Source organism: Ochotona curzoniae, unplaced genomic scaffold (assembly GCF_017591425.1).
Source record: "Ochotona curzoniae isolate NIBS_2020 unplaced genomic scaffold, NIBS_Ocur_1.0 contig_2754, whole genome shotgun sequence".
Lineage (NCBI taxonomy): Eukaryota > Metazoa > Chordata > Mammalia > Lagomorpha > Ochotonidae > Ochotona > Ochotona curzoniae.
In genome coordinates, this window is record NW_024465582.1 from 26592710 (window position 1) to 26619487 (window position 26778).

At 44.9% G+C, this 26778-nt stretch overlaps 1 protein-coding gene across 6 annotated transcripts in view; it reads right to left on the minus strand.

Annotated features, from left to right (window-relative positions):
• The window catches only part of MIER3 (MIER family member 3), a 36622-nt gene extending 16956 nt beyond the window's left edge, over nt 1-19666 (minus strand). For 3 of the 6 annotated variants that reach the window (XM_040977558.1, XM_040977557.1, XM_040977556.1), the window contains exons 1-5: nt 13636-13733; nt 12128-12152; nt 9465-9610; nt 2079-2213; nt 784-904 (exon numbers count right to left, since the gene is read on the minus strand). In XM_040977558.1, coding sequence (XP_040833492.1) covers nt 784-904; nt 2079-2213; nt 9465-9610; nt 12128-12152; nt 13636-13644 — 436 coding nt within the window. In that variant the 5' untranslated portion in view covers nt 13645-13733. Of the gene's footprint in view, nt 1-783; nt 905-2078; nt 2214-9464; nt 9626-12127; nt 12153-13635; nt 13734-19651 lie in introns of those variants that run through there. The other 3 variants (XM_040977559.1, XM_040977555.1, XM_040977560.1) reach the window with 3 other exon arrangements.
• Between the last annotated feature and the right edge of the window lie 7112 nt (nt 19667-26778).

Here is a 26778-nt window from a genome sequence, read left to right on the forward strand (position 1 = left end):
GCACATTCTATGCAAAAGCACCTCAAAAATGCAAGCAAGACTGCAAGTAAGAAATCACTGCAGTGCAAAGCTTTTGAAACACTATATGGGGTAACACCGAGAGCCAAAAGGGAAAAATACTAAACAAACACTAAAACTTTCAGATCAGGATAACAAAGGCCTTTTAACAGAAATCCAAAAAGCCTATAAAATTTCATGGATGAACTCAGGGTTATTATAGCAATATGTGAGTCTTGGGGAAAGAAAGTAGATGGCCTTGCAAAACTAAGTAAACACTTGTTTTTCTATTTTTAAACAAACAACTTATTTATTTGAAAGGCAGAGTTATAGAGAGGGAGTGACAAAGAGACCTTCTATCTACTGGTTGACTCTCTTTCAAATGGCCACAGCGCCCAGAGCTGGCTGGATCAGAAGCCAGGAGCTTCTTAAGGGTCTCCCGTGTGTGTGCAGGGGCCTAAGGACTTGGGATTTCCTCTACTGCTTTTCCCAGACATTAGCAGGGAGCTGGATAGAGAGCGGAGCAGCCAGGACTCAAACTGGTGACCAGATGGGATGCTGGCACCGCACGTGTTGGTTTCACCCACTACAACAAAGTCCAGGCAGCAGCCTTTCAATTTTGAAGTGCCATGTTAGTGTACTTCTATGCCAATTTTTTTTTAAAAAAAAAAGCAAAAAGAAGAACTTATAACTTTGTTCAGATTATTACAGCATTTTATCTGAACTATGTAAAGCATTCAGAATGTACCAATGCTACTCTTCACTGTTACTGACTGGGTTTCTTACATCGTAATGGCCGAGGGAAGAAATCCGAAGTTTCATGAGGGGTCACAGAGGGCATCAGATCGTCTGCCGAAGACTGGGTTTCTTCATCATCACCCGACAGCAAGTCTTTCGCTATTTCTTCCTGGAAGAATGGGAAGATGGTGCCCGAGATAGAGGTGATTATCTGCCATCAACTAAAGGAAACATCTTATCACACCTCCTACAGTGAAGAATTAGTTAAAACTAAGAGCTCAGTTTTGAGGAAGTTTGTTTAATAACATTTTAATTTTAACTACATATAATATTTAATAACACACTATTAAATACTAATAATCAAAGTGTAGTTACACACTTGCAACAATTTGCCTAATTTTCAGTATGTGGGAAGCTAATCATGAAGCTGTAGGCTAATTTTTAGCAAATTTACAAAAAAAAAAAAAAAATCACCTTCCACGTACTTGACAATTATACTATCTGCCATTAAATTATAAAACAAAAGAAAAAGCTTCCAAATTATCCCCTTGTAACAATTTAAAAATGAACAGCTCAGCCTCGTGGTGACCTGGCAAGAAGCCTGATTTGCATTGGCTCCTCCCCCGTACACAGTCATCCTTGCCGGGAACACAGAAGGCACTCTACACTCTGCTGGAGGATGACGTCACTGAAACCTGTGGTCCACTGCCACCACACTGAACTTGGAAAGGGAGCAGTCTAAGCCACAGAAAGAGACTCCAAGATGTGCACTCCTTTCCTGGGCTGACATCCGAAAGGCAAAAACCACCTGCCCAGGGCCCTGAGGGCAGAGCCATGGCTGGCAGTATCGGTTACCTGGGCTAGCAGTAGGGGCTGCCTTCTGCGAGGACCATGACTCCTGGGATGAGCCTGTTAGACAAATCACCAAGGCCTGGGGTGCTATTGCTACCAGGGCCAAGAAAACAAAACTCTCCAACCACACGGTGCCTAAAGCAGGCTGCAGGCAAGGTTTCTGGGGGACTCCTTAATCAAGACAGTCATTTACATGCTTACAGAAGCAAAGAAATTAAGGTAAAAATTAAGTTTAGATATAATCTATTCAGGAAAAAAGAAAAAGCTATGGGGAGAGGGGAATTTAGAATGCAACATAGTACAAAGTCGCTACTACTTTTCAAATAGTGTGATTAACACAAAACAATTTCTCCGTCAGTTAGAAAAACAAGAACCATGGATCACCAAGAAGTTTATACAGTTCAGATGTTAAAGACCCTTTCAATGAAGGAAACAAATTAAAACACCCAAGTGGCAATGGATTTTCAATTATTTAAAATGCTTATACTTACTTTGTCTAATGTCATATCTGGTAATTCATCTGCAAGTTCACTTGGGGAGCTATTTGCACTAGAGTTTGCGACTGCTGGAATTGCAGGTTCGTAGCCATAGAATGCCAACAAATCTTCTAGAGGCATATTTCCTTCCTATTCAAGACAAGGCACAAACATGAACTCAATCAAAACCACATAATGAACTGCAGGTAAACTAAGATGTCCTTAAATGCAGAAAGCTATCATCCAAGCTAAGTTTTAATGTTTCTGTTTGAAGTGTTGACTGAAACAGGATCATGCACCCAGAGCTATAATGCATTAGCAAAAGCTTAACATTTTAGTTTTTATTTTCCAACACTATTTCATGTTTTAAAAATTCTCCCTAAGCTTGCATTTTTGAAGTAGATTTTTTTTCACTTTCACATTAATTTGCCTTGGGGCCAGCGTTGTGGCAATGGCAGGTAAAGCTGCCACCTGCCCTGTTGTTATCCCATATGCGTGCCAAGTTGGGCACAGGTCTAGTCCTTGGCTGCCCCACTTCCAATCCAGCTCCCCGCTAATGCGCCAGGAAAGCAGAAGATGGCCCAAGTGCTCGGGGCCGTGTATGCTGTGGGAGACCTGGTTTCAGCCTCACCCAGGCCCAGCTGTTGCAGCCATTTGGGAAGTGAATCAGAGGATGGAAATGGAAAGAAGATCTCTCTCTCTATGTGTAACTTTGCCTTTCAAATAAAACACATATTTTCTAAGTCATTTCAAAAACACTTCTTCATTAGAAGCAATATTCATGAAATGGAGTCTGTTGTCTTGACATTAAGGAACACTTGACTTCATCTCAGTCAGTTCAAGCTTGCTGAGCACCTACTAACATTATCAGCAACATGTATATAACAAGGCCTAAAGTGCAACTGTTCTTTGGTAGTCTATCAGATATTCTATAACAGTTTTTATCTTTAAACTTTCTGATGAGGGCTGATTATCACTTTCTGGCAGGTGACAAAACCAAGGCTTTGTTTGGGTTCCAACCTCAGCCCTTTGCATTCTCGCTGGCTGCAGATGTACAGTGCGGGTGACTTTCGCTGCTCTGGCTTTGGGAACATGGAGTCAACACAAAGAGCGTCGGGTGCTCAGAACAGAAGGAAGTTCATCCACGCGATCAGGAAACCTCCCAATGCAAAGACCTCAACAGTGGCCTAGTCAAACTGAAAGCCTCTCCACTGCCCCCTGAATCACGCCCACACACTCCCCCAGCCCATTCCCTCGGGTTCACATGTGGTCAACTAAGAGGTGCCTGGGCTGCAGGCCTGACCAAACACTTGTCAGTAGTATTTTTCAAACTGTTTGTTTATTTTTAAAAAGGTTTATCTCATTTATATGAAAGACGGTGTACTGGAGAGGGAGGTAGGAAAAGATCTGCCATCCCAGATGACCATGGGTAGGTCAGGCCAAAGCCAGAAGAAGCCTCAAAATTTGTCTTGTCCATTTCACATGGATGTCAGGAACCAAGCACTTCAGCCTCCTTCTGCTGCTTTCCCAAGTGCATTAGCAGGGAGCTGGACTGGACGTGGAGCAACTGGGACTCAAGCTAAGGCCCAGGTGGGATGCTGGCATTACAGGCTGTAGCTTAATCCACTGTTCCACAACACTGGCCCCCAGCCCTCTCAGTTTCATACTCGCTCCCGGAGCTGGGGAAGAGGCAATCTCCCCTCACTGTGCACTTAGGTTCACCTTGATGCACCACATTCCAGTTACCCTACAGAGACCTGTGGCTATGGACTCAAAAGTGAAGTTACAGCAAAGCCTTGATCACAAAGAATTTCGTCTTTGTGAAGAAACTGATGAGTTAAAAAAAATCCTAGGGCCTGCTGCAGCAGTCTAGTGGCTAAAGTCCTCGCCTTGTATGTGCCAAGATCCCATATGGGCACCGGTTCGTATCTCAGCTGTTCCACTTCCCTTCCAGCCTTCTGCTTGTGGCCTGGGAAAGCAGTTGAGGACGGTCCAAGGGACCCTGCACCTGTATGGGAGACATGGAGGAAGCTCCTGGCTCCTGGCTTTGGATCAGCTTAGCTTCGCCTTCGCAGTCACTTGGGGAGTGAATCACTGGATGGAAGATCTTTCTGTCTCTCCTTCTTTCTGTAGATATGACTTTCTAACAAAAAATAATAATCAATATTTAAAAATTTTTTAAAAAGTCCTAATAGTACAGTAACTATAATACTCAATTCTGGAATATTATAAATCTTAAAAAGGGGGAAGAGAAGGTCTACATGCCAGGAATAATGAATACAGGCTATTGTAGTACACACAAAAAGTGAAGGCTCAGCAAACTCTTCAAAGAGGACAGACCGCTGAGTGCAAGCAACACGTGCTCCACCATCAATGCCACTGGTTAAGCAATATTAATTACCTGGGCACCATGTTGAGTGCTGGGCAAAACACAGGCACCGCTAATGCTCTGGGAAAGCAGTGGAAAATCGCACAAGGTCTCTGGACCCACGGGGAGACCCCGAAGAGGTCCTGGTTTCTGACTGACCCAGTTTCAGCTGTTGTGGCCATTTGGGGAATGAACTAGTGGATAGAAAATCTTTTCTCTTTCTCCCTGTAACTACCTTTCAAATAAAAATAAAGCTTTATAAAAACAAAACAAAAATAAAAAACAAAAAAACACCACAAAGGCAAATATCACTATATTCTCAATCCTATTATACACACTAGCGCTAGCAGGATACACTCTAATACCAGTGTGCAAACTGCTCTCAGGTGATATGAACTTCATTTGAGTATGCTTAGTAACTAAAACCTAAACACATCATCTATCCTTACCAAAAAGCTAAACAAAGAAACCTGATTCTGTATCTGTCATCTTACTTTCCTTACCATATGATACACCAGAAGTTTCTAAGCATTAAAACGAAGTATAATGGGGCTGGCATTGTGGCACAGCAGGCAAAGTTGTTGCCTATGGTGCCACCATCCCACATGGTTACCAGTTCAAGTTCCATATACTCCACTTTCAAACCAGCTCCCTACCTATGGTCTAGGAAAGCAGCAGAACATGACCCAAGTGCTTGGGCCCCTGCACCCACATGGAAGTCCTACAAGAAGCTCCTGGATTTGACCTGGCATAGTCCCAGCTGTCAGGACCTGTGGGCAGTGAACCAGCAGATGGAAGACCTCTCTCTGTCTCTCCCCCTAGTCCCACCCTCTGTAGCTCTGTCTTTCAAATAAAATAAAATAAATCTTAATAAAATAAAATATAGGCTTTGTTTACAGTTGACAATCAAATTACTGTGAGTATCCAATGTACAATTTTTGTAGATGAAAAGTAACATCCATCCATCCATTAACCAACATCTGAATCAGTGCTCCAATAATCTAAGATCAACAGACTGCATTATTTCAAATTACACAGAAATGATCAAAACCTAACTTGAAATATCTTCCAAAATATGAATAATGCTTACTTTCTGTGCCTCTGTTTCTTTTCAAGTTTCATTAAACAGCAATGAGGAACAGAGACCACCACCATACAGCTACACTGCAGAGAAGAACCCCAGAGCAGTAGGCCACCGGTCCCTAGTAAGAACAGTTCCTCTGGTCTGTGTGTGGGTGAGAAGGGTTGCCCTGCTGAAGCGAGGCACAACTCTTGGGTCTTCCAGAATCTGCCTACAAGTCATCTGTGCCTTTCTTTCCAACTTCCAACAGTACAAGATGCCCACAAACAAAACTGTCCCAACCATACAGAAAAGCTGCAATATTCAAAACCTACAAATTTTGGTGACAAAAAAACATAAAACAAAGACTCAACTGCTAGTATTTACTCAACAAAATTAAAATCACAGAGATGAAATTTCTGTGAATATTTAAGTTATCAACTCTTAGCTACTAATTTCTTTACATCTTCATTTCCTTTTAAAAACTCTCTGAACACAGATTAAAGCAGTCATTAATACAATCTCTGGAAGAACAAAATCTAAAATACAAAAAAAATTTTACTATACCATAAGCATTTCTATCAGATAACTCACACTCAAGTGGTAACTTGTTAACACAGTAAAAAAACAAAAACAAAAATTAGTTAAAAACAGAAATAAGACAAAGGGGGCCTGTATTGTGGCATGGTGAGTTGGACCCCGCTGGTGTCCTAGCGTCCGAGGCCAAGATGGAGCTGAAGGCTCCTGGCTTTGCTCTGGCTCAGCCCAGGCAGTTGCAGTCCTTGGAGAATGATCCAGCAGATGTTAAACCTGGTTCTCTCCCTCTCTTACTACTCCTTTCAAGCACACATCTCTAAAAGAAAATGGAAGCATCGGGCCCTGTACAATGACTTAGTGCTAAATTCTTTCCCAGTACGTGCTGGGATCCTATGAGGGAGCCACCAGTTCATGTCCCAGTTGCTCCACTTCCCATCCTGCTGCCTCCTTGTGGCCTGGGAAAGCAGCAGAGGACGGCCCAAGCCTTCTGATCCTGCACCTGTGTGGGAGACCTTGAAGAAGCTCTTGGTTTCGGATCAACTTTACTCCCGCCACTGTGGCCACTTGGGCAGTGAACCAGCAGGCAGAAGATCTTTCGGTCTCATGTCTGTGATCTGCCTTTGCAAGAGAAGAAAAATGAAGTCTCATACTCTTCCATCATGTTGTTTTTTTAATTTTAAAGATTTATTTATTTTTATTGTAAAGTCAGATATACAGAGAGGAGGAGAGACAGAGAGAAAGACCTTCCATCCCATGATTCATTCACTCCCCAAGTGACTACAATGGCTGGTGCTGCACCAATCCAAAGCCAGGAGCCAGGAGCTTTTCCAGGTCTCCCACAGGTGTACAAGGTCCCAAGGCTTTGGTCTGTCCTCGACTGCCTTCCCAGGCCACAAGCAGGGACCTGGATGGGAAGCAGGGCCACCAGGATTAGAACCGGTGACCATATGGGATCTCGGCAGGTTCAAGGCAAGGACCTTAACCATTACGCTATCATGCTGGGTCCCCATCATGTTTTTTTTTTTTAAACATTTATTTACTCATTGGAAAGTCAGATATACAGAGAGAAAGATCTTCTGTCCAATGATTCACTCCCCAAGTGCGCGCAACGGGCCGATGCTATGCCGATCCGAAGTCAGGAGCCAGGAACTTCCTCTGGGTCTCCCACACAGGTGCAGGGTCCCAAAGCTTTGGGCCGTCCTTGACTGCTTTCCCAGGCCACAAGAAGGGAGCTGGATGGGAAGTGGAGCTGTCGGGATTAGAACCGGCGCCCATATGGAATCCTGGTGCGTTCAGGGAGTGGAGTTTTAGCCGCTAGGCTACGTCACCGGGCCCCCATCATGTTTTTTTAAATCATGTTACAACTTCCGCCTCTCCACCTCGCACACTCTGAGACTACTAGGGATTACTGCTGTGCACCCACTGTGCGGTCCTGCTGCCACTGCAGGGAGAAGCACTGCGCATTCACAAGAGCCACCCTGACTTTCCACATCAGCCTAACCATCCTTCACTAAAGATAAACACCCTTTTTCCTATACCTCTCACTGCTTATCTCTTTCAGTTGTCAGAACATCATGTTAAAAATCTTTGTTTCCAGTTTTACCTGGCCTTGGACTGTGAGCTCCCGGGGTCTGAGGGCATTGTTAAACTGCTCACTTTTGCAATCCCAGGACCTCCCACAGTCCCTGGCTTAGAGAGAATGAAGGTTAGCCACAATTAAATTCTCCACTATTCTCAGCTAGGAAAGAACCTGCCTGCATACACACAGCCAAGGCAGAGAGCAAAATTTTGGGGCACATTTTCCCTTTGACAGGTGATCTTTTATCTTCACCTGTAAAGGAACACTGGCCAAAAGAGTTTTCTTCTTCTATCACTTGAGACTTTCATTACAATTTCAGTTTCGGAACCTCTGATCTGTTCAGTTTTATAGGAGCTATCTTTTTTTAAGTGAGTAAACCTAGCTGAAACAATACTAGATTCGTTGGTTGGAAGAAAAAATGCATTGAGAAAATTTCAGATCTCCTGGAGCAAGGCTGTTTTATTTCCTATGTGTTAATATAAACGTAACAACGTGCTCTGCCCTCTCCCAGGAGAGGTATGAGAACTGAGAGGATTAATGTTAGACAACAGTCTTACTACTCTGGACCGATTAGAAATGTTCAGGGGAGCCTAGCGTGGTGGTTCAGTGGCTAAATCCTCACCTATACCAGCCGGCAAGTGATAGATCCCACATAGGCACCAGTTTGTGTCCTGGCTGCTCCACTTTCCATTCAACATCCTGCTTGTAGTCTGGGAAAACAGTAAAGGATGGCTCAAAGCCTTGAGACTCTGTACTCATTTGGGGGACCCAAAAGAAGCTCCTGGCTCCTGGCTTTGGATTGGCTGAGCTCCAGCTGTTGTGGCCACATGGAGAGTGAACCAATGAATGGAAGATCTATCTCTCCTAATCTCTATAAATCTGCCTTTTCAATAAAAATAAATAAATGAATAAATCTTTTAAAAAAGTGTTTAAGCAAGGTTAATCTATAGGTAAGTATAACGCTTCAAGCTTTCACGTCAACCCCTTTAGGTCTCTAATGTCCTGATACATAAATACATGTTTACAATAAAGTTAGTTTGAATTTATATTGACTTTGGCCTTAAAAAAAATCAGTGAACTGAGGTGTAAGAAACTCGGCACAGTAGCATGACAGGTCAATCCTTCACCTGTAGTGCCAGCATTCCATGGGGGAGGCAATTTTTGAGTCCTGGCTGCTCCACTTCCCATCCAGCTCACTCCTTACAGTCTGGGAAAGCAGTGGAGAATGGCCCAAATTCTTGGACCCCGGCATCACTGGCTCCTGGCTTCAGATGGGCTCAAATCTGGCCACTGAGGCCGTTTGGAAAGTGGACCAATAGATGGAAGATTTCTCCCTACAAAAAACTACCTTGCATTAAGAAAAAAAAAAGAAAGAAAAGAAAAATAACTGGAAGACTGAATATGATGTAGCTAACTGACATGTGAAAACACAGCTAAGACTTTTTTTATTTCCTTAACAATATGTAGCTATCTGGACTGTAAGTTACACACTACGGTCTTAGCCACACTCAAGTTCAATCTCTAGCAACATAGGATGACAACAGGCAAAAGGGGCCAGGATGCAGGACGGGTCTACAGCTTTCTCCAGCTCAACTTTCTCATTTGTGAACTACTAGATATACCTACTTGACGCTGCTAATATAGGCTGAAGAGTTAGGGCAACATTAAAAATGATCCTGAGCAATTATTTAAATGTACTCATTAGGCTGCTCCTTAAAATGAGAAAACCAGCAATATTCTGTAAAAGTCAGATAAGAACAAAATACTATTTTAACTTTAAACAAATTACAACATAATTCACAACATAATTTCAATAATCTTTAGTACAAGTTTGTGCTTAAATACTAACTCCTTTACCTTTTCCAAGTCTTCAATTTCAGAACTGAAGTTTTTACCCTCATCCATCATCTCCTCTTCATCGAGAGTTCTTTCATCATCATAGTCATGGACCAACATTTCAGCAGAGGGGTCAAAATCATGGTCCTCAGAAGACAAAGACCCAACTGGAAGGAAACAAACTGAATCATTTCACATATTCATGAGGCTATTTACAAAAGAAAATAAAATTTGTGATCTTCTGCCAGTCTCTTTTAATGTTTCTATGTGGGTTTTATTAAATGACTTTACTACATACTTTACAGGCTATAAGCAGGACAATGCGGTTCTGAGAAGATATCTAAATCAGCAAAAGAACAAGGCAGAGTAATTTACAAACACATTTACAAGGGATCCAGCCCATGTGAAAACAACTCATTAACACCAGCAGTGTTTTCAATGGCATGGTCTCAAATACATGTCCTCGTGGAAAAGCAGTCAACTTGCTTATCACTGAGTTGAATACATTTGCCCAAATGCAACAGCAAAGTAGCAGGAGGGTTAAATTTCCATGCATGGGAGCTGTAACAAGCTCTGCTACACACCAAGGTTAAGACTCCAGGAACATCTTACCTGTACTCTAACCTGCAAACACACACACATACGTTTGGCTTATAGAACAAGAACAAATTTCTGTGAAGCAGAAATTCCGTTTTTAAAGCACTTTATCACTTTGCGTTTCCCTAACAGTATTTCAAGCTCCCCAACATCACCTTGTCTGACTTAATGATTAGGGTTAGGGAATAAAAATCTATCCGAAGGCTTCTGGAAGATGCAGCCCATCACAACTTGCATTATTTCATCCACATCTGTGTATAACATTTTAATACTTTTGAGTAACCAATCCAAAGACCACTGGATACTCCAAAAACCCAAAGAAATGAGTAACACCTATAATCCCAAAAGGATGAAACTGATTTTTCTGAAAAGCGGGACTTTCTCCATTTACTCTTGTTGAGTATGTCAGCAGACCAGTGCCTCTGAGCTGGGGAGGCAAAGGTCTCAGGACCGGCGGAGGAGGAAGGAGGGTCCAGGGAAGTGCATTCAGCAACAACCCCCACCTGGCTTTAGCCAAGCTGGTTAGTAAACTGTAAGCTTCTAAGGACAGTGTGTGGCTATCTACAAAACACTGGGCCAGGACAAAACTCTGATTATGGAGAAAACAGAAAAAAACAGAACAGCCACCATGTTAAATTGTTTCCTCGAGGCATTCCTGGCTACCCCCACGGGCTGCCAAAGCATCAGGGCGAAGCAGAAGGGCTGTGGGTCTCCTCCTAGCTATGCCCTTGACCGCCCCAGTCCTAAGCAAGTCATTTAAACTTTCCTAATCTGCTCTGGTTTGCCAATGGCGAAACACAGATGTTGACCAAAACGATCCCTAGAATCCCTTCAGCACCAAAATTCTCTTTCAAAGCTGACTAATTAATTAGAAACAGGTGAAAGGTGTCTGTTTAGACATTAAAAGCACATCTCATCTATTCTATTGCAACTTCTTCAAGTGCACCATGCAGAGAAATGGATAAGTTTTAGTACCAACCAGCTGTGTGACATCATGTACATACTCTTCCTGAAAACGTTTACAACAAAGAAACGTGCCTCAAAACTAGAAAACCTTTGTGATACGATTTTTAGACCTAAAGATGTACCTATTTTTAAAACAGCCACAATGACCAGGTCTCGAAAGGTGACTAAATATGAAAAGTCATGTGGCAAGGAAACAAGAGCACTACATTCCAGGGCGACATGCTGTAACGGAAGATGTGAGAACTCATCACTTAGCTAGTCCAGCTACTAACTAGGCGAGTCTCATGCCAGTAATTAGGTCTCTTTGTCAAATAAAGGAGCTGGGCTAAAGCACAGGCGTCTGCTGGACAGAGAAGGGAAAGAGGCAGCCAGGAGGGGCACTTGAAGGCAATGAGAACCGCCAGCAAACTTCACATTATAACCTGAGCTCCTTCTCCTGTCCCCACTCCACGAGTGCCATCTATAATTCTACCCATGTGGAGGGTTCCAGGGACAGAGTCCCCCCACTTTATCAAACCCTGCAGGGGGTTCCGGAAACACAGTCCTAAATGGCCCATGCTTGTCTTTGCTCCAAAACTGCCAATTACCACTTCTCCGTGACAAAAACTGGAAGCTGGGGATTTTTAAAAATATGGTTTTTACCTACCTCTCTATTTTAACACTCTAAACACATTTCTTAATTATGGAAAACAAATAGAATCACAAGATGGGGAGTTAGTCAATATTAAATCCTGGCAGCCTTAAAGTTGTGACAAGCTAAATCAATCTCTCAAAGAAACCGAAATTAAAATCTAAACTGAACTGCTGCAGTTGGTGCTGAAGTTGGTTTGGGATTCACTGTTTCCTGCTTGGGCGGAAGGGGAAAAAAGTGAAAATTAAAGACTTGTAGCTTAGAGGAAGTCTTGACTGTGAGTGGCACTTTAACAAGGTTATTCCCAGCACGCAAGGGGGAAAACGGGAATGGTAGAACTGTTTCTCAAACAACCTAATTATCAAATGCACACCGAAGCTCTTATATGATGAAAAACCGGGGTGGGGGTTGGGAGTGCAGCTAGGGAAGACCTTTTTAGCCTCGGGGACCCACTGGGACCCACCCAAGAAACAGGAAATTAAGGACAAACCTGGGCTCGAACTTCCAAAGGAAGCCTAGGAGAGAGAGAGAGAGAGAAAAAAAAAGTGAGGTTAGATCGCGCAGCCAGGGAAGAGACAGCGCAGGCAACAGGGCGCAGGAGAGGCGGAGCGAGCACTCCTCCGCGGCTGCCAAAAGTGCAAGACGTAGCTTCGCTCCGATCCTCCAGGCCCCTTTCGGGCCCCCTCCTTGGCTGCCTCGCCTTCCTCCCCGGGTCCCCAGGGTACAGATTCGCAGACCGGGGACGAAGCCCGGACTCCAACAGGCAACTCCGCAGCCGGTTCTTGGAGCTCAGCAAGTTACAAAGGAGAGAAGCAAAGCCCAGAGCTGCCGGCTGGCAGCATCAATCCCGCGTCCCAAGCATTTCCAGAATACCTCCCAACAACGCATCCGACTCTCCGTCATCTCCAACAACTCTTTAGCCAACGAAATACCCCTTCCTTGAAGGGACTCGCCCTCGGTGCCCCCATATCACTCCCTCGGGATACGGGAGCCCCAAGTCCGGGGCCATTCTCTTTCCTCTGGAACGTAGGCCGGCTAGAACCAGACACTCGACCCCAAACCCAAGTGGGAGCTTTCCCTCCACCCCCACCCCGCCCCGCGCCGCCGTCCACAGTTCAAGTCCAGAGAGGCTATCCCCCCCATCCCCGCCCCGACCCTAGGATGCTGGTTCCTGTCAGGGTGTTCAGTTCCTTCCCAGCCCGCGCGGCGTCCCAGCTCCTGCCTCGCCCCCTCCCCCAGCCCCCCGAGTCCCGGGGGGCGGCCAGGGCAGCTTCTCCCGCCCAGCCGCGCTCCCCTAGCCCCGAAAGAAGAGGAGTCGTCGAGGCTCTCTCCCGGAGCTGTCGTCGGGAGTCTGGGTCGGCTCCCTCGATCTCGAGGGCTCCCGCACCTCCGGAGCTGCTGGGCAGAGTCCCGCTCTTCTCCCGCAAAGCCCATCGCCCGCGCATCCCGCTCGCCGTCTCCGTGCCCGGGGCAAAGTGGAGAGTGCGGCCGCACGGCGCCGAAGCCGGGGCGCGGTGGGCCGGGGGCGCAGCGCACTCCTGCAGGGCAGTGGCGCAGCCCGCTCCTCCGCTTTGCAATCCGGTCCGCGGAGAGGTGGAGTGGGGGGGCTCGACCGGTTTCCACCCACCTCGGCACCCGGGAGGAGGCGCGGAGGTGCCGGCGGCCCCGCGTCAGCGGCCGGGGACACGGCACGGCGCTGTCTCCGGGTCGGGGCTCGCTGCCGCCGGCCGCCGCCCTCGCTCGGCCCCGCAGCTCCGGCCGGGCCGGGGCCCGAAGCTGCCGCGGCCTAGTCCCGGAGGGAGACCGCTCCCGCGCCCGCTCCCGCCCCCCGGCCGGCCCCGCCGCGGCCCGTCGCCGCCCCGGGTCCTCCGCAGCGCCTCAGCGGCCCCCAAGGACCCGCGGAAGAGGCCTTGGCGTCCCCAGGCTGGCCCAGGGGCCGCAAGGAGCCGCCGGACGCCCGCTCCAGCCCGGCCGCTCCTGCCCGGTTTCCCTGCTCACCTCCGCCATATTGGTACCTTTAGGGCGAACGAGCAGCGCCGAGCCCAGTCCCCGGATGGGGCGCCTGAGCCAATCGCAGCCGCCGCCGCCGTCGCCGCCGCGGTCCGACCGGCACCCGCCCGGCGGCGGAGGCGGCTCGGCCCCTTATAGGGCAGGGCGGCCCGCGACGCCCCCGGCCCCGCTCGCACGCCCACCCCGCCCGCGCCCCTCGCCGCGCCCCGCCCGCCCCGCCCGCGACGCCCGCGCGCCGCGCGTCCCGCACCCGCGCTCGCCGCCCCTCTGCGCTGGGCCGGAGCAAAGTTCTGCTCGAATTAAGAGTCAAGTGGGGGACAGACCCACGTCCAGCCAGCCGAGGTTCAGCGGCCGGCGGGGGACAAGCTGGGGGGCCGGCCCTGGCCCCTCCGCTGCGGTGGGGCGTGGGTGAGGCCGGCAGAGGCTGGGAGCGACCCCTGGGCAGACTTCTTAAGTGCGACGAAGCGAGCCACGGAAAGGAGGGAAGGGGGGCGGAAGCTCTGTGCGGACTAGGAGAAGTGGCCGACGGGGCTAGGGGTCAGTCCAGAGGGAGAGGACAGCGTCCCCGACGCAGCGACTTCCTCGAGGAGACCTGCGGGAAGGGTCATAGGGACCCGCGCACACGGGCTCAGAACGATGGAGGCAGACACCTGTCCAGCAGGCTCTGGAAGGTGGTAACAGCCCACAAGGCAAGGCGAGAGATGGACTGGGCAGAAAAGGCTGCTGCGTATAGTTGGACAATCCAAAGAAGACGCTCATTAAACGATATACGCTGAGGGAGGAAAAATATAAACCAATGGGGGGGGGGCGTTAATCCCCAAATGGTCTGTGGGGTGGCAGACCTGTGGAAGAACAGGAATGGTATGAAAACCCTGTTGTATCAACAGCTCTCCCCACCGCCAGTCCCTCCTTCTGCACTCCAAGAAGCTAGTCCAAAAGTGGGAAGAGGGAAAACAGGGCTCAGCATGTCTTTCTGCTCTTCTTTAGGGGTGCGTGGTCTAAGCCCACATACGTGCTAGACTACTTGAGCAGGAACTGTGGCCATGTAAATTGACAACGGGCCATAGTCCGAAGTTGGGGATTCCGCACGTGTTAAAGATGGCCTGCAGACCTGGAAGAACACGCACAGTCCTCAGGTGGGAGACCTGAGAGAATTCCAAGCATGGAGAAGAAAGGATGTGTTAAGGCCCCAAGAAAAGTGGGGGTGCATATGCCATTAGCACAGAATGGCTAAAGAACACCTCATGGTAAATAACAGGGCTGAGGTTTCAAGGCTGTGTCACAAGTTGACAAACTTTTTAAAAGATATTTTATTTTTATCTGAAAGGCAGAGTTACAGAGAAGGAAAGACAGAGAGGTCTTCCATCCACTGGTTCACTTCCCAAATGGCCTCAATGGCTGGAGCTGGAGGGGTTTTAAGCTGGAAACTGGAAGCTTCTTCAGGGTCTCCCTGTGGTGCAGGTACCCAAGGACTTGGACTACCTGCTGCTGCTGGGAACTGGATGGGAAGTGGAGCTAGCAGGACATGAACCAGTCAGTGCCCATCTGGGATGCAGGTACTGAAGATGTTGGGGTCTCCCCTGTGGTGCAGGGACACAAGGACTTGGGCCACCTGCTGCTGCTGCTGCTGCTGCTGGGAGCTGGGTGGGAAATAGAACTACCCAGGACAAGAACCAGTGTCTATATGGGTTGCAGGTGCAGCAGATGTAGGCTTAACCCAACATGCCACAGTGCCAGTCCCAAGAGAATTTTTTTTTAACATTTTAAGTTTTGTTTTTGTTTTTGTTTTTTTTTTTTACTGGAAAGTCAGATATACAGAAAAGAGGAGAGACAGAGAGGAAGATCTTCTGTCTGATGATTCCCTCCCCATGTGGCCACAACAGCCTGAGCTGTGTCGATCCAAAGCCAGGAGCCAGGAGCTTCTTCCAGGTTTCCCGCGCAGGTGCAGGGTTCCAAGGCTCTGAGCCATCCTTGACTGCTTCCCCAGGCCACAAGCAGGGAGCTGGAAGGGAAGCAGGGCCGCTGAGATGTGAACCAGCATCCATTTGGGATCCTGCTGTATGCAAGGTGAAGACTTTAGCAGCCAGGCTACCATGCTGGGCCAAGAAACTTTTTAGTACCTAAAACCTTCCAGACTTTCAATCCATTTGGGAAAGCTCTGTATTTAAACCTAGGGTCCCCATGAATTCCCCTGCTCCTGAGATACAGAGGATGGGGTCAGAAAATCAGTCATGGGAGAAGCAAAGTGGGTTATTTGCAAAATGTTTTGCCAGGACCTGTCAAAATCAGGTTTATGCCACCAGTAAATGTTATTTCTTTATGGAAATTTTAGGGTAAAAAAGTCACTGCAGCTATTCAAAACATCATAAAGACATGGAAAATTACACTTTCCCAGCAGTGAAAGATATCTTGTGACCTTTTGTCCAGTCAAATAACTCCAAAACAGCTGAACTTTGAAACCAGAGGCTTGGCACATGTCGTTCCTACTGTCCTCAATGAGGCGTTCAGAGTTTTCAAAGTGAAAAATGGCTTGGAGTTAACTGCAGGTGATTCGTGTTCGGCAGGAGCATGGAGCACACCTTGTACACACATCTCCAATGGATCTGGAGCTGTGGGACGCAGGCCAGACCCAGACCGCAGCCTGCGAGAGTGTTTGCAGCAGCCTCTGCTAGAAACACATTCTCAGGCCAAACCCACCTAATCTGAAGTATACGCGTGGCATGAAGGAAATACCCAGACACATGCACATTCATGAACTTAGAGCATCTATAGATTTTCTTTTTATGTAATTCTAAGAATTTTTTGTATAAGCATCTGTGATGCTTTCCATCATAAAAGAGTGTGTCCATGGAGTAAAATAAGGATTCATAAAAAGACAAACGAAGCTAAGTCAGCAAGCAGTTAAGCAGAGTGGCATTCCCCCTCCTGATCCCTGGAGGAAAGGTTTGCTGTCCAGTCTGCCACACATTCCCTCTATGAGAAAGTGTGTCAAGTCTGTCACATCAATGGGTCAGTCTTTCGATGCTTTTGATGATGAGACAAGAGTCAGTATACAGGTACAAACCTCTTTTCATTCTTGTAAGTCCAAATGATAATTTTACCTTCTGGCCATTTCACTACAGAACAGATGGCATTCCATAGAATTAAGTCCTATGTAGTCTGAGCACCGTGAAGCCCCTTTAAAGTGCTCATTCCTTGTCATCTAAGTGACTACAGTAGAATTCCTGTAGGTGGTCAGTGGAGGCAAGAGCTAGGAAAGCTCAAAGGTAATACCACGGAAACTTCATCAGGGAAGTCACCTTCACCAAATAAAATAAATCCAGGAAAGATTGGCTGTAGACGTGTGATTTGGAATGGATAACAGTCCATACATATAAAAAATGTGGACCAAGGACACTAACCAGGAGATCAACACAGGATAAGAACAAGAAAATGCAGATCTTGAAGTGCAGTGTCAGAGTTTGCAGAACAATGGAAGAGTCAGGCCTCAGAGCCAAAGCAAAGCATAGCAGAAACAATGGACACAATCAGCTAGCTACCCAATTTTCACTGCTGCTGAGGGTTAAATCCACAAATCCTTCAAGGAGATAAAGGCTTTTCAGAATTGTTCAAAAGAAATACTTGGGGGCCAGGCATGGCAGTGCAGGAGCAAGTTTAACCAATGTTGGTGATACTGGCATCTCAGTTTTGATTCAAGTCCTGGCTGTTCCACTTTGAACCCAGCTGCCTCATGATGTGCCTCGGAAGGTAGCAGAGACTGGCCCAAGTGCTTGGGGTCCTGCCACCCACTTGGGAGCCCTGAACAGAGTTTCTGGCTTCTGGCTTCAGCCTGGCCCAGCCTTGGTTATTGCTACCATTTAGAGAGTGAACTGGCAAATGGAAGATTTCCCAGTCTTCTTTGTTATTCTGCCTTTTAAGCAAATGAATAAACAAAATTTTTAAAATACTCATTAACCTGGCACTAGCAGTTTTATAATACTTTGTTTTAGTGGGCTTCCATGCAAGTTGAAGGCATAATATGAGCACATGAGTTCCTGAAAGCAGCTCTTTGTAGAATGATTATAATACATAACTATTTAGCCTTCTATAAATCCCCTTTAACCCAAGAGGAAATCATAAATTAGCCAAAGTTAATGCCTTAATCTAAGATACCTACAGTAGTCAGGCAAACATAATGCACGAGTGAAGGAGGCTAGTTTAGAAAAAGCGGGAGCAGCAGCGAGCCGGGAGAGAGGAGGGTCCTCTGCCTACATGGGCAGCTGTCACCCTATTTCAGCAGTGACTTGTCTTGTGAGAATAGCCCAGTGCTCCCAGATGCTCCAGTTTCTCAGGAGCAGCTGGAATGACAGACTTGCATGAGAAATGTTCTGGCTTTTAAAGTTTGCTAACTAATGACCCACTTTTCTTTTTCTTCTCCTTGTCTTCCTCCTTCTTGTATAGAGACAGAGCTCCTGTCCTTTGGTTTACCCTCCTAATGCCTGCCATGGCCAGGGGTTGGGCCTGAGTAGGAATGAAATCCAGGTCATGTGGGAGGGTAGAGCCTAATGACTTGAGTCATCATTGTGCTTCCCAGGGTCCACATGGGTGGGATGCTAGAATGGGGAGCAGGAAGTAGGAATCAAACCCAGGCCCATCTGGGATGAGGGTGTGCTAACTGGCATCTTAATGTCTAGGCCAAATGCCTGACCCCTAAAACTCGTCAACTAACTTTTAAAATCTTGAAGCACAGTCTAAATCACATCATGTTAAGGAAATCACAGTCAGTCCATGCGTTTCCATTTTGCAACCGTAACCTGGAACATCGTCTTAATGTTGCCTCTCAGTATTGCTTTGGACTGTGAGGCCAACTAGGGTACCTTGCATTAGGCCGACTGATATCCACTCCTCCAGTGTGGCACTCTAGCAAATTTTTGTTGTTGGGATGGATGACCATTGTCTGTGAAAGCCAGCTGATTGTGATAAGCTCTGCCTAAACAGAGATTACTAAGAAGAGATGGAATGCATGGTGACTACAGAGGAGAGAGAGAGGGAGAGAAAAGAGAAAGGGAGAAAAGTTACAGATCAAGAGAGAGAGAGGGCTCCGCATGGTTCTCTAGCTTACAACTAAGTGCCTGTCTCACCAAACAAAAAGGTTCTACAGGAAAACACAGATATGAGCATTTGTTCAACCTGTGAGTCAGAGCCATCCTCAACTAGCATGCCTTTGTAAGAAGACCAGATAACCTTGACTAGATATCATAGAGATTATATGGAACAAAACACATGGTATCCCATACATTTGACATATGCTGAAATGATTTTTTTAAATTAAAACATTAAAGATGTAAAAAGAAGACTGATTAGGTTTCCAAATTTATTTAATTTAAGGGACCCCTTCAAAAATGTTTATTACTTACCTGAGAGGGGTGGGAGGAAAGAGGGGAAAAGACAACACTCTTAGATGGTAGCTCATTGCTCAGATACCTACCCTGAACAGGACTGTGCTTAGCTGAATCTGGAAATTCAATTCTGGTCCCCCACATGAGAGGACAGGAGCCAGATGCCTGCCAGGGTGTGCATCCAGCAGGAAGCAGGATCATGAACTGTGTCTGCGGCCACACAGTGTGGCCAGGCACTCGGTGAGAGAATCAGGCCTCCCCCTACCCCAGTCTCTCACCTTCTAGGCTAAATGCATACCCCACAACTTTTCAATAGCTGCACCCTTTCCCCACATGTTTAAGCTGGCATTTAATTTTTTTCTTTATAAGTTTAACTTTCTATTGTAAAGGATATACTTTCTACTATTTATAATGATGACCATTTAATATAAAATCATTATAGAACACTTTGATATGTCTTAGTAGCAATTTGATGTTCCATCATTCATTTTAAAAATGAAGATACAACTTGTATCTTCTTTAATAGTAGGAAACTTTCCATGATTCCTTTTTCCCCTTAAGTCATATTCTGCTCTGTTTTCTCCAAAGTGTAATAAGCTTTATACTTAGCAGTCCTTTGCTGATACCTTATTTTATCTGTAGTAAAAACATCTCTAAATTTACAGTGTAAATTAATAGTTCTCCAGATTGACTTATCAGCACAATTATTATTAATTCATAACTGATTAAAACAATGCACATGTATTATAAATGAAAGCTTATGAAATAAAAATTACATTAAAATCAATCTCTTGATAAGAGTATTAAGATCTTTAAAAGTTAATTCATGTACCTGTGGGTGGATATGACAATACTAGATTGAGAGGCTAACATCAATACTATTCTTCCTTTTTTTAAGATTTATTTATTTTTATTAGGAAGGCAGAGTCACACAGAGAGAGGGGGAGAGAGAGGAGAGAGAGGAGAGAGAGAGAGAGAGAATCTTCCATCCACTGGTTGACAACAGCCAGAGCTGGATAGGTCAGAAGTTAGGAGTCAGGAGCTTCTTCTGAGTCTCCCACATGGATGAAGGACTCCAAGGACTTGGGCTACCCTCTATCACTTTTCTCAGACGTTAGCAGAGAGCTGAATGTGAAGTAGAGCCACTGGGACTCAAGTTGGTGTCCATATGGGAGGCTGGTCTAGCCCACTGCACTCCAATTCTATTCTTATTCTCAACTTGGGAAGCCACATTTGAATAGTAAGTAAACAGGACTCATAGGGCTATGCTACTTAACCATCACTTTTCATTGTGATCTCCTTAGTAACATGATATTCTAGTAAATATTATTTTCAGTGATCTATGCCAGTATTTTAATTATGCTTCCTTAATTATGTTTAAAACAACAAATTAAAAGCTACCAGAGTTGGAAAAGGACTTGTTAATAAACTTTATAGTCTTTTTCAATATAATGTACTTAAATTTTGATGAAGATTACCAAAAATAACTGCCAAGACATATCAACCAATTATTTAAATATACTTTCTCCCCACCTAAAGGGGTGTATTTAACTCCACATACTCAGAAAAGTAGACAAATGGAAATGTTTTCAATTTCAATACTCTTGTGCCCAAACATATTTTTAAGTAGAATGCTTATATCTTATCACACATTTTAAACATGTCTTAGTCAAAACTTCGAAGCTGTAGATGTAGTCCTTTCTATTTGTGGAAAATGCTTGCCACATAGCCTAACTAGCAAAAACTTTTCTCTTTGTCAGTCAAAAATGCCAACTTACATTGCTTTAGGAAAGAGTCCACTTTCATTTTTCATTTCTGTTGAGAATCTGAATTCTTGTTTCGAGCTGTATTTGCTTATTTTCCCTATTTGAAAGGAGGAGAGATACAGAGATCTCCCATCCAACAGTTTACTCCTCAGATCTGCTAGTTCCTCATACTAGTCCTCCCAGTTCCCCCCACAGGTGCCTGCATCAGACAGGGTTGGACCAGACAGGAGCCAAGACCCAAGGACTCGTTCTGGATCTCCCACTCGGGTGGCAGGGAGCCAGCGGCTTGAGCCATCACTTTGCTACCTCCTGTGCTGTGCCATATTAGCGGAAAGCTAGAATGGGGTATGGAGTCAGAACTCAAACCCATACCCTCTGATATGGCACAAGGGCATCCAGGTAGTGTCTTTACCACTGTGCCATCAAATACCCACCCCTGAGGTGTATTTCAGCTCACTTAGAAATAAATAACAAAACATGTATTATTAGCTAGATTACTAGAGGAGCAAGTACATTATAAAACAAGAGTAACCAAGATGCGGTTCATTATTTAAGTTTATTATAATAGAGTGTAACTTGTGGCTAAAAGTGGTATTTCTTTATTGCAAGGAATAGCATCACAGGCATAGTATTTCTTTAATAAGTGTGTGCTGTGGGCTGAATGTGTTCTCCCTAAATGTGTGTATTGAAGCCATACCTCGCAGTGTGGCTGCATTTGGAAACACAACCTGAGAGGAAGCAGCAATTAACAGTAAAGAAGGGCATCAGGTGGGGTCCTGATCTCATGGCATCAGAAGATCTCACCCCTTCTTATGGGCTTGCTCACTTCCACTTGTGTTTCCTGTGTGTGTATACACCAAGGAAAGGCCATGTAAGTGCACAGAAAGGAGGAAGACATTTGTAAGCAGACCAGGAGGAGAGCCCTCCCCTGGTCAGAAACTAGCCCTCCCCAAGGCTAGAAACTAGCCGTGCTGGATTCTGCTCACAGATTTCCCAGCCTCAGGAATGGTGAAAAAATAAACATCTATTGTTGAAATTGCTCAGCGTATCCTGTGTTGTCAGGTTAGCCCCAAATGGTTCAGACAACGTGCCCATCAAGCTCTAGAATTTACTCTGGGAAAAAGAGAATTATTAGTGCACATTCAGAAAGCCTCTGTTCATTTCATTTGTGTTCAAACTTACATGTTTGATGATGATGGAGAATATATGCTGCTACAATGCAATCAATCCAGGGATTAATCCATTCTATTTTTCTTAGAAAATAGAAATAGAAGATGAAATCACAGAAGGATTTTATTGTAGCCTTTATCTAGTGTTTGTAAAAAAGTGAAAACACCTCAATTTCTTCTCAGAATCATGGCCTACAGATGAATGTTGAGGCTAACTGAAAGCAGTGCTTTAAGTTTCAATAGTGTTTAATCTGTCCTCCCAATGCTGGTTTCTTTGCCCCTTAGAGATCTTCCTCAAGAGCAACACACTCTTAGAGGTTGAGAGAGAGGAAAGTCATCTCAGGTGGTCCTCCTTACCCACAGGCTGTGTGTCCAAGGATTCAACCAATCTCAGATTTGAGATACCTTTTAAGAAATTATATCCGTACTAAGTAAGTACAGACTCCAAAAAATTATTTATGTTTATTGGAAATGCAGATTTATAGAGAAGACGAGACAGGGAGAAAGATCTTCCTTCCACTGGTTCACTCCCCAAGTGGCCTCCCTGGCTAGAACTGAGCTGATCTGAAGCCAGGAGCTTCTTCCAGGTCTTCATGCGGGTGCAGGACCCCAAAGCTTTAGACCACCCTCTACTGTTTTCTCAGGCCACAAACAGAAAGCTGGATGGGAAGTGGAGCAGCTGGGACCGAAATGGCGCCCTTATGGGATGCTGCGCTTGGAGGTAGAGGATTAGCCAGTTGAGTCATTGTGCCAACCCCAACAAACACAAACCTTTCTTGTCATTATACCCTGAAAGAGTCAGCATTAACAATGACTCATAGAGCATTTACATTGTATCAGAGATACTAAGTAATCTGTAGATTTAAAGTATACTGGAGGATGTACGTAAGTCATATGCAAATACTGGAGGGCGACATTGGGGTGCAGAGGATTAAAGCTTCAGTCAGAAAGGCTGGTGTCTCACATTATAGTACAAGTTCAAGTCCTGACTGCTTCACTTGTGGTCCAGCTCCATGCTAATGTGCCTGGAAAAGCAATAGATAGTCCAAGTACTGGACCACCGTACTCACATGGAAAACCCAGATAGAATTCTTGGCTCCTATTTAGCCTGGCCCAGCCCCAGCTATTGCAGGCACTTGTCCAGTTTTGTAGGTTATTCTAATACTAAGGTCTTTTAATTTAGCAGGGCTTATTTTTTTTTCCTTCAAAAGAAAATGTCTTGTCTCTTTCTGTTACTCTGATATTTCAAATATTAAAATGCAACCTCTAAAGCTTATTGTATTTGCTTTTTTTTTCAATTTACATCTCAAAATACATACTGTGAAGATTTCTTAAGTTTAATTATTTTAAAAAGTCTGACTAAAAATTCAGAGTGGAGCAACCATAACTACCAACAACTGCTTTATGATTCCAAAGTAGGACTGTGTTAAAATGGAAGCTAGGGAGAAAGTTTTTTTTAAAAAACTTTGCTTTGGAGCTGACATTGTGGCACAGCACATAATTCCACTGTCTAAAAGGCCAGCATCCCTTATGGGCACTGATTCTTTTCCTGACTACTCCACTTCCAATCCAATTCTCTGCTAATGCCTCTGGGAAAGTGAAAGATGGCCCACGTGTTTGGGACTCTGTCACCTATATGGGAGACCTGGAGGAAGGCTCTAGCTCCTGGCTCAGCTTGACTGTTGCAGCTATCTGGAGAGTGAACCAGCAGATGGAAGAGTTTCTCTCTCTCTCTCGAATTGTACTTAAGGTCTGATATAGTTTGGCAGGTGGAAACAGCCCCTTCCCCTTCTCTCATTCCCCTAAACCCAGATACTGGAGAAAGGGAAAACATAGGAAAATTGGAAGCATTTATCCCACTCAACTTCCCCCATGCTAATCCTCCTGGGCATGCATCCTCAAAAATAAAATAAAACTATTAAAAAATAAGATGGGTTGCATAGGGCAAGTATAGTGGGGTTTCACCCAAGTCATGTAAATTAGCACCTCCCAAGGAAAGCACTGAACTGATTTATATGGAGCTGGCATCATGGTGTGGCTCCACCTGCAACACCAGTATTCCATAAGGGCACTGGTTTTTGTTCTGGCTGTTCCACTTGTGATACAACTCGCTGTTAACACCCTTGGGAAAGCAGTGGAAGGTAGCCCAAGTACTTGGTCCCCTGCCATCCATGTGAGAAATTTATAAGAAGCTCCTGGCTCTGGCCTGGTCCAGCTCTGGCTGTTGTGGTCATTTGCGGAATGAGACAGTAGATGGAAGATAAGTCTTGCTCTCTTTCTCCAACTCTTTCAAATAAATAAATAAATAAATACAGCAATAAATCTTGAAAAAAGAGAACTATACTTATTTTATTCATATGTAAATTATCATGAGGAACTAATGCAGAACCTGAGGTCTGCCACCGATGGCTCTCCATTTCACTCAACAAACACGCTCTGGGTTTCGTTTGTGATGGGAGGCATGCATCATTTCTACTTCTGGTTGACCCATCACAGTGTAAACAGTGCTATGTAGACTGTAATTCTGGTATACAAACATCCAAATATATACATATGTTCTCTCTCTCTCTCTCTTTCACACACACACACCATAAACACAGCATGATCTGTAAATACAGGCCAGCTCCTTCCTCTCCTGCTGCACTGATACTAAAGGAAAATTGGCTGTTTGGGGCTTGTGGTAGGGTGTGGTGTGATGGTGGTGTATATCCAAGAAAGGATGCAGTACCCTCTTGAGGCTTTCTGTTTTTTACTTAATTTCTTTTCAAATTATAAAATACGTCAAGAATATCTAAAAGGTATGCCTTCAATTTCAATATGGACTTTCCTTCTTTTTTTCTTCTTCATTGGATTCTTCAAATGGAGATTCAGAGGATATAATTCCATGTTATAAACACTTGCTGAGTACTGAGCAAGTATATATTATTTCACCTCTCCCAGCTACCTTGCAAGATGGGTGCTGTCGTTATAAGGAAACTAAAGCTCCAAAAAACAACAACAGACTTATTTGCAAGTAATCAAACTGAATCCTGATCTAGGTCTGCTTTGGGGTAAAAATCTGGGCACTTCTGTTTGCATCATGAGGCTAAGAACAAAACCAAACTATTAAAAAAAAAAAGATAGTGTGTATGTAAAATTTTGATCATTATGCATGCACACTAAGCAATCCCTTTTAAAAAGCAACATTCCAAACAAAGGTCCTACGTTTTAGAATAACCTCTAACACTGGACAAAACAACAACAACAACAACAACAGCAAAATGATGAGTCTCAGATCAACCTCATTGTAGCAGTAACTCATAGAGGGAAAGTTCTCTGAGTCATACAGTCCTGCTGTGGTCTGGCGATAGTGTGGATGTGCCTACCAACAGCTTGTGTGCTGGAATTGGGGTGCCCTGTGTGGTGGGAGCTTTAGGATATGGTTTTGGTACCTTCAGACACATCTTGACTTACAGTGGTAGGTTTCAGTGTGGTCCACACAAGCTCTGAGCTGGCCACATCAGATCAACCAGGCCTTCCTGTCTGAGAGGAAACGATGTATGAGTTACTGTGTTTAGAACTGCAAGGGCATACATGAGACATCTACACTACACCACAGCGCTCTTCACTCACCAACAGCTATGGAAGAATAAACATCCAGCACTCACAGTCACACCTTGGCCCCAAGTGGGTTTCAACGTCAAGACCTTTAGGAGATCCTCTCTAACCAGAAGCAATGGCAGGAACTGATTGCATCAAAAACATCAGTTTGGGAGAAAGAAAGTCCGAGACCACTCTCCTTGGCTTGCAGGTGGGGTCCCCATCAAAGGATCTTTTTTCTGTGTGTTCACCTCTGGCATCTCTGGGCATCCAAATTTCTTGTTTACAAAGATGCCAGTCTCATTGGATTAGGTCCTACCTTGAAGACTTTCTATTAATATGATCATGTCTTTATAAAAAGCCTCATTCCTACCACATTCTGAGGAACTCAGAGTGAGGGCTGTAACACCCGAGTTTGAGAAGCACACAATTCAATCCCCAGCGTGTGTGAATGAGACGCTGCCAGAGGGGTTCAGTTCCACCAAGACCTCTCTTAGAAAAGGTGTGGCACATTTGAAAAATGGCGAAGTATTTTAGAGGGATCTGGAAAACCAGAGCCTTGACAATCAATTCCCATCTTCATGAAGATTACTCCTGACATTAACTCCTGGGCATTTTCCGTGAATGTTTTATTAATTTAATTGTATGTGTTGGTAGGGCACAATGTAATGATTCAATACATGTATGCGATATATAAGAATTAAATCAGGTTAGTTAGCATTGTCATCTTCTTAACATTCAAAATTTTTGATTAGTATCTAATTATATATGTTTATGGAGACAGTGTGATATTTAAAGAAATGCACATAAATTGGGATAATTAACATCATCTCCTTATCATTACTTCGTAATTGGAATCTTTGAGTTTCTCTCTCCTATTTATTCATAAAATGGATAATTGCTTATTGTGAACTATAGTCACCCTTGCCCCATGCCACAGAATACTAGAATTTATTCTTTCTACCTTACTGCATTTCATGTCCTATCATCCAAATGTCCTCTATCCCCCCCTAACCCTTTCCGGCCTCTTGTAATTGCTATTCTACATTCAGACTGATCATTTTTAAGAGATAATTTTTCTTTAAAAAATGGACTTGGGCCTGGTGAGGTAGTGTAAGTGGCTAAAGTCCTTGAATTGAATGTGCCAGGATCCCATATGGGCACCAGCTTGTGTCCTGGCGGCCCCGTTTCCTGTCCAGCTTCCTTTTAGTGGCTTGGGAAAGCAGTGGAGGATGGCCC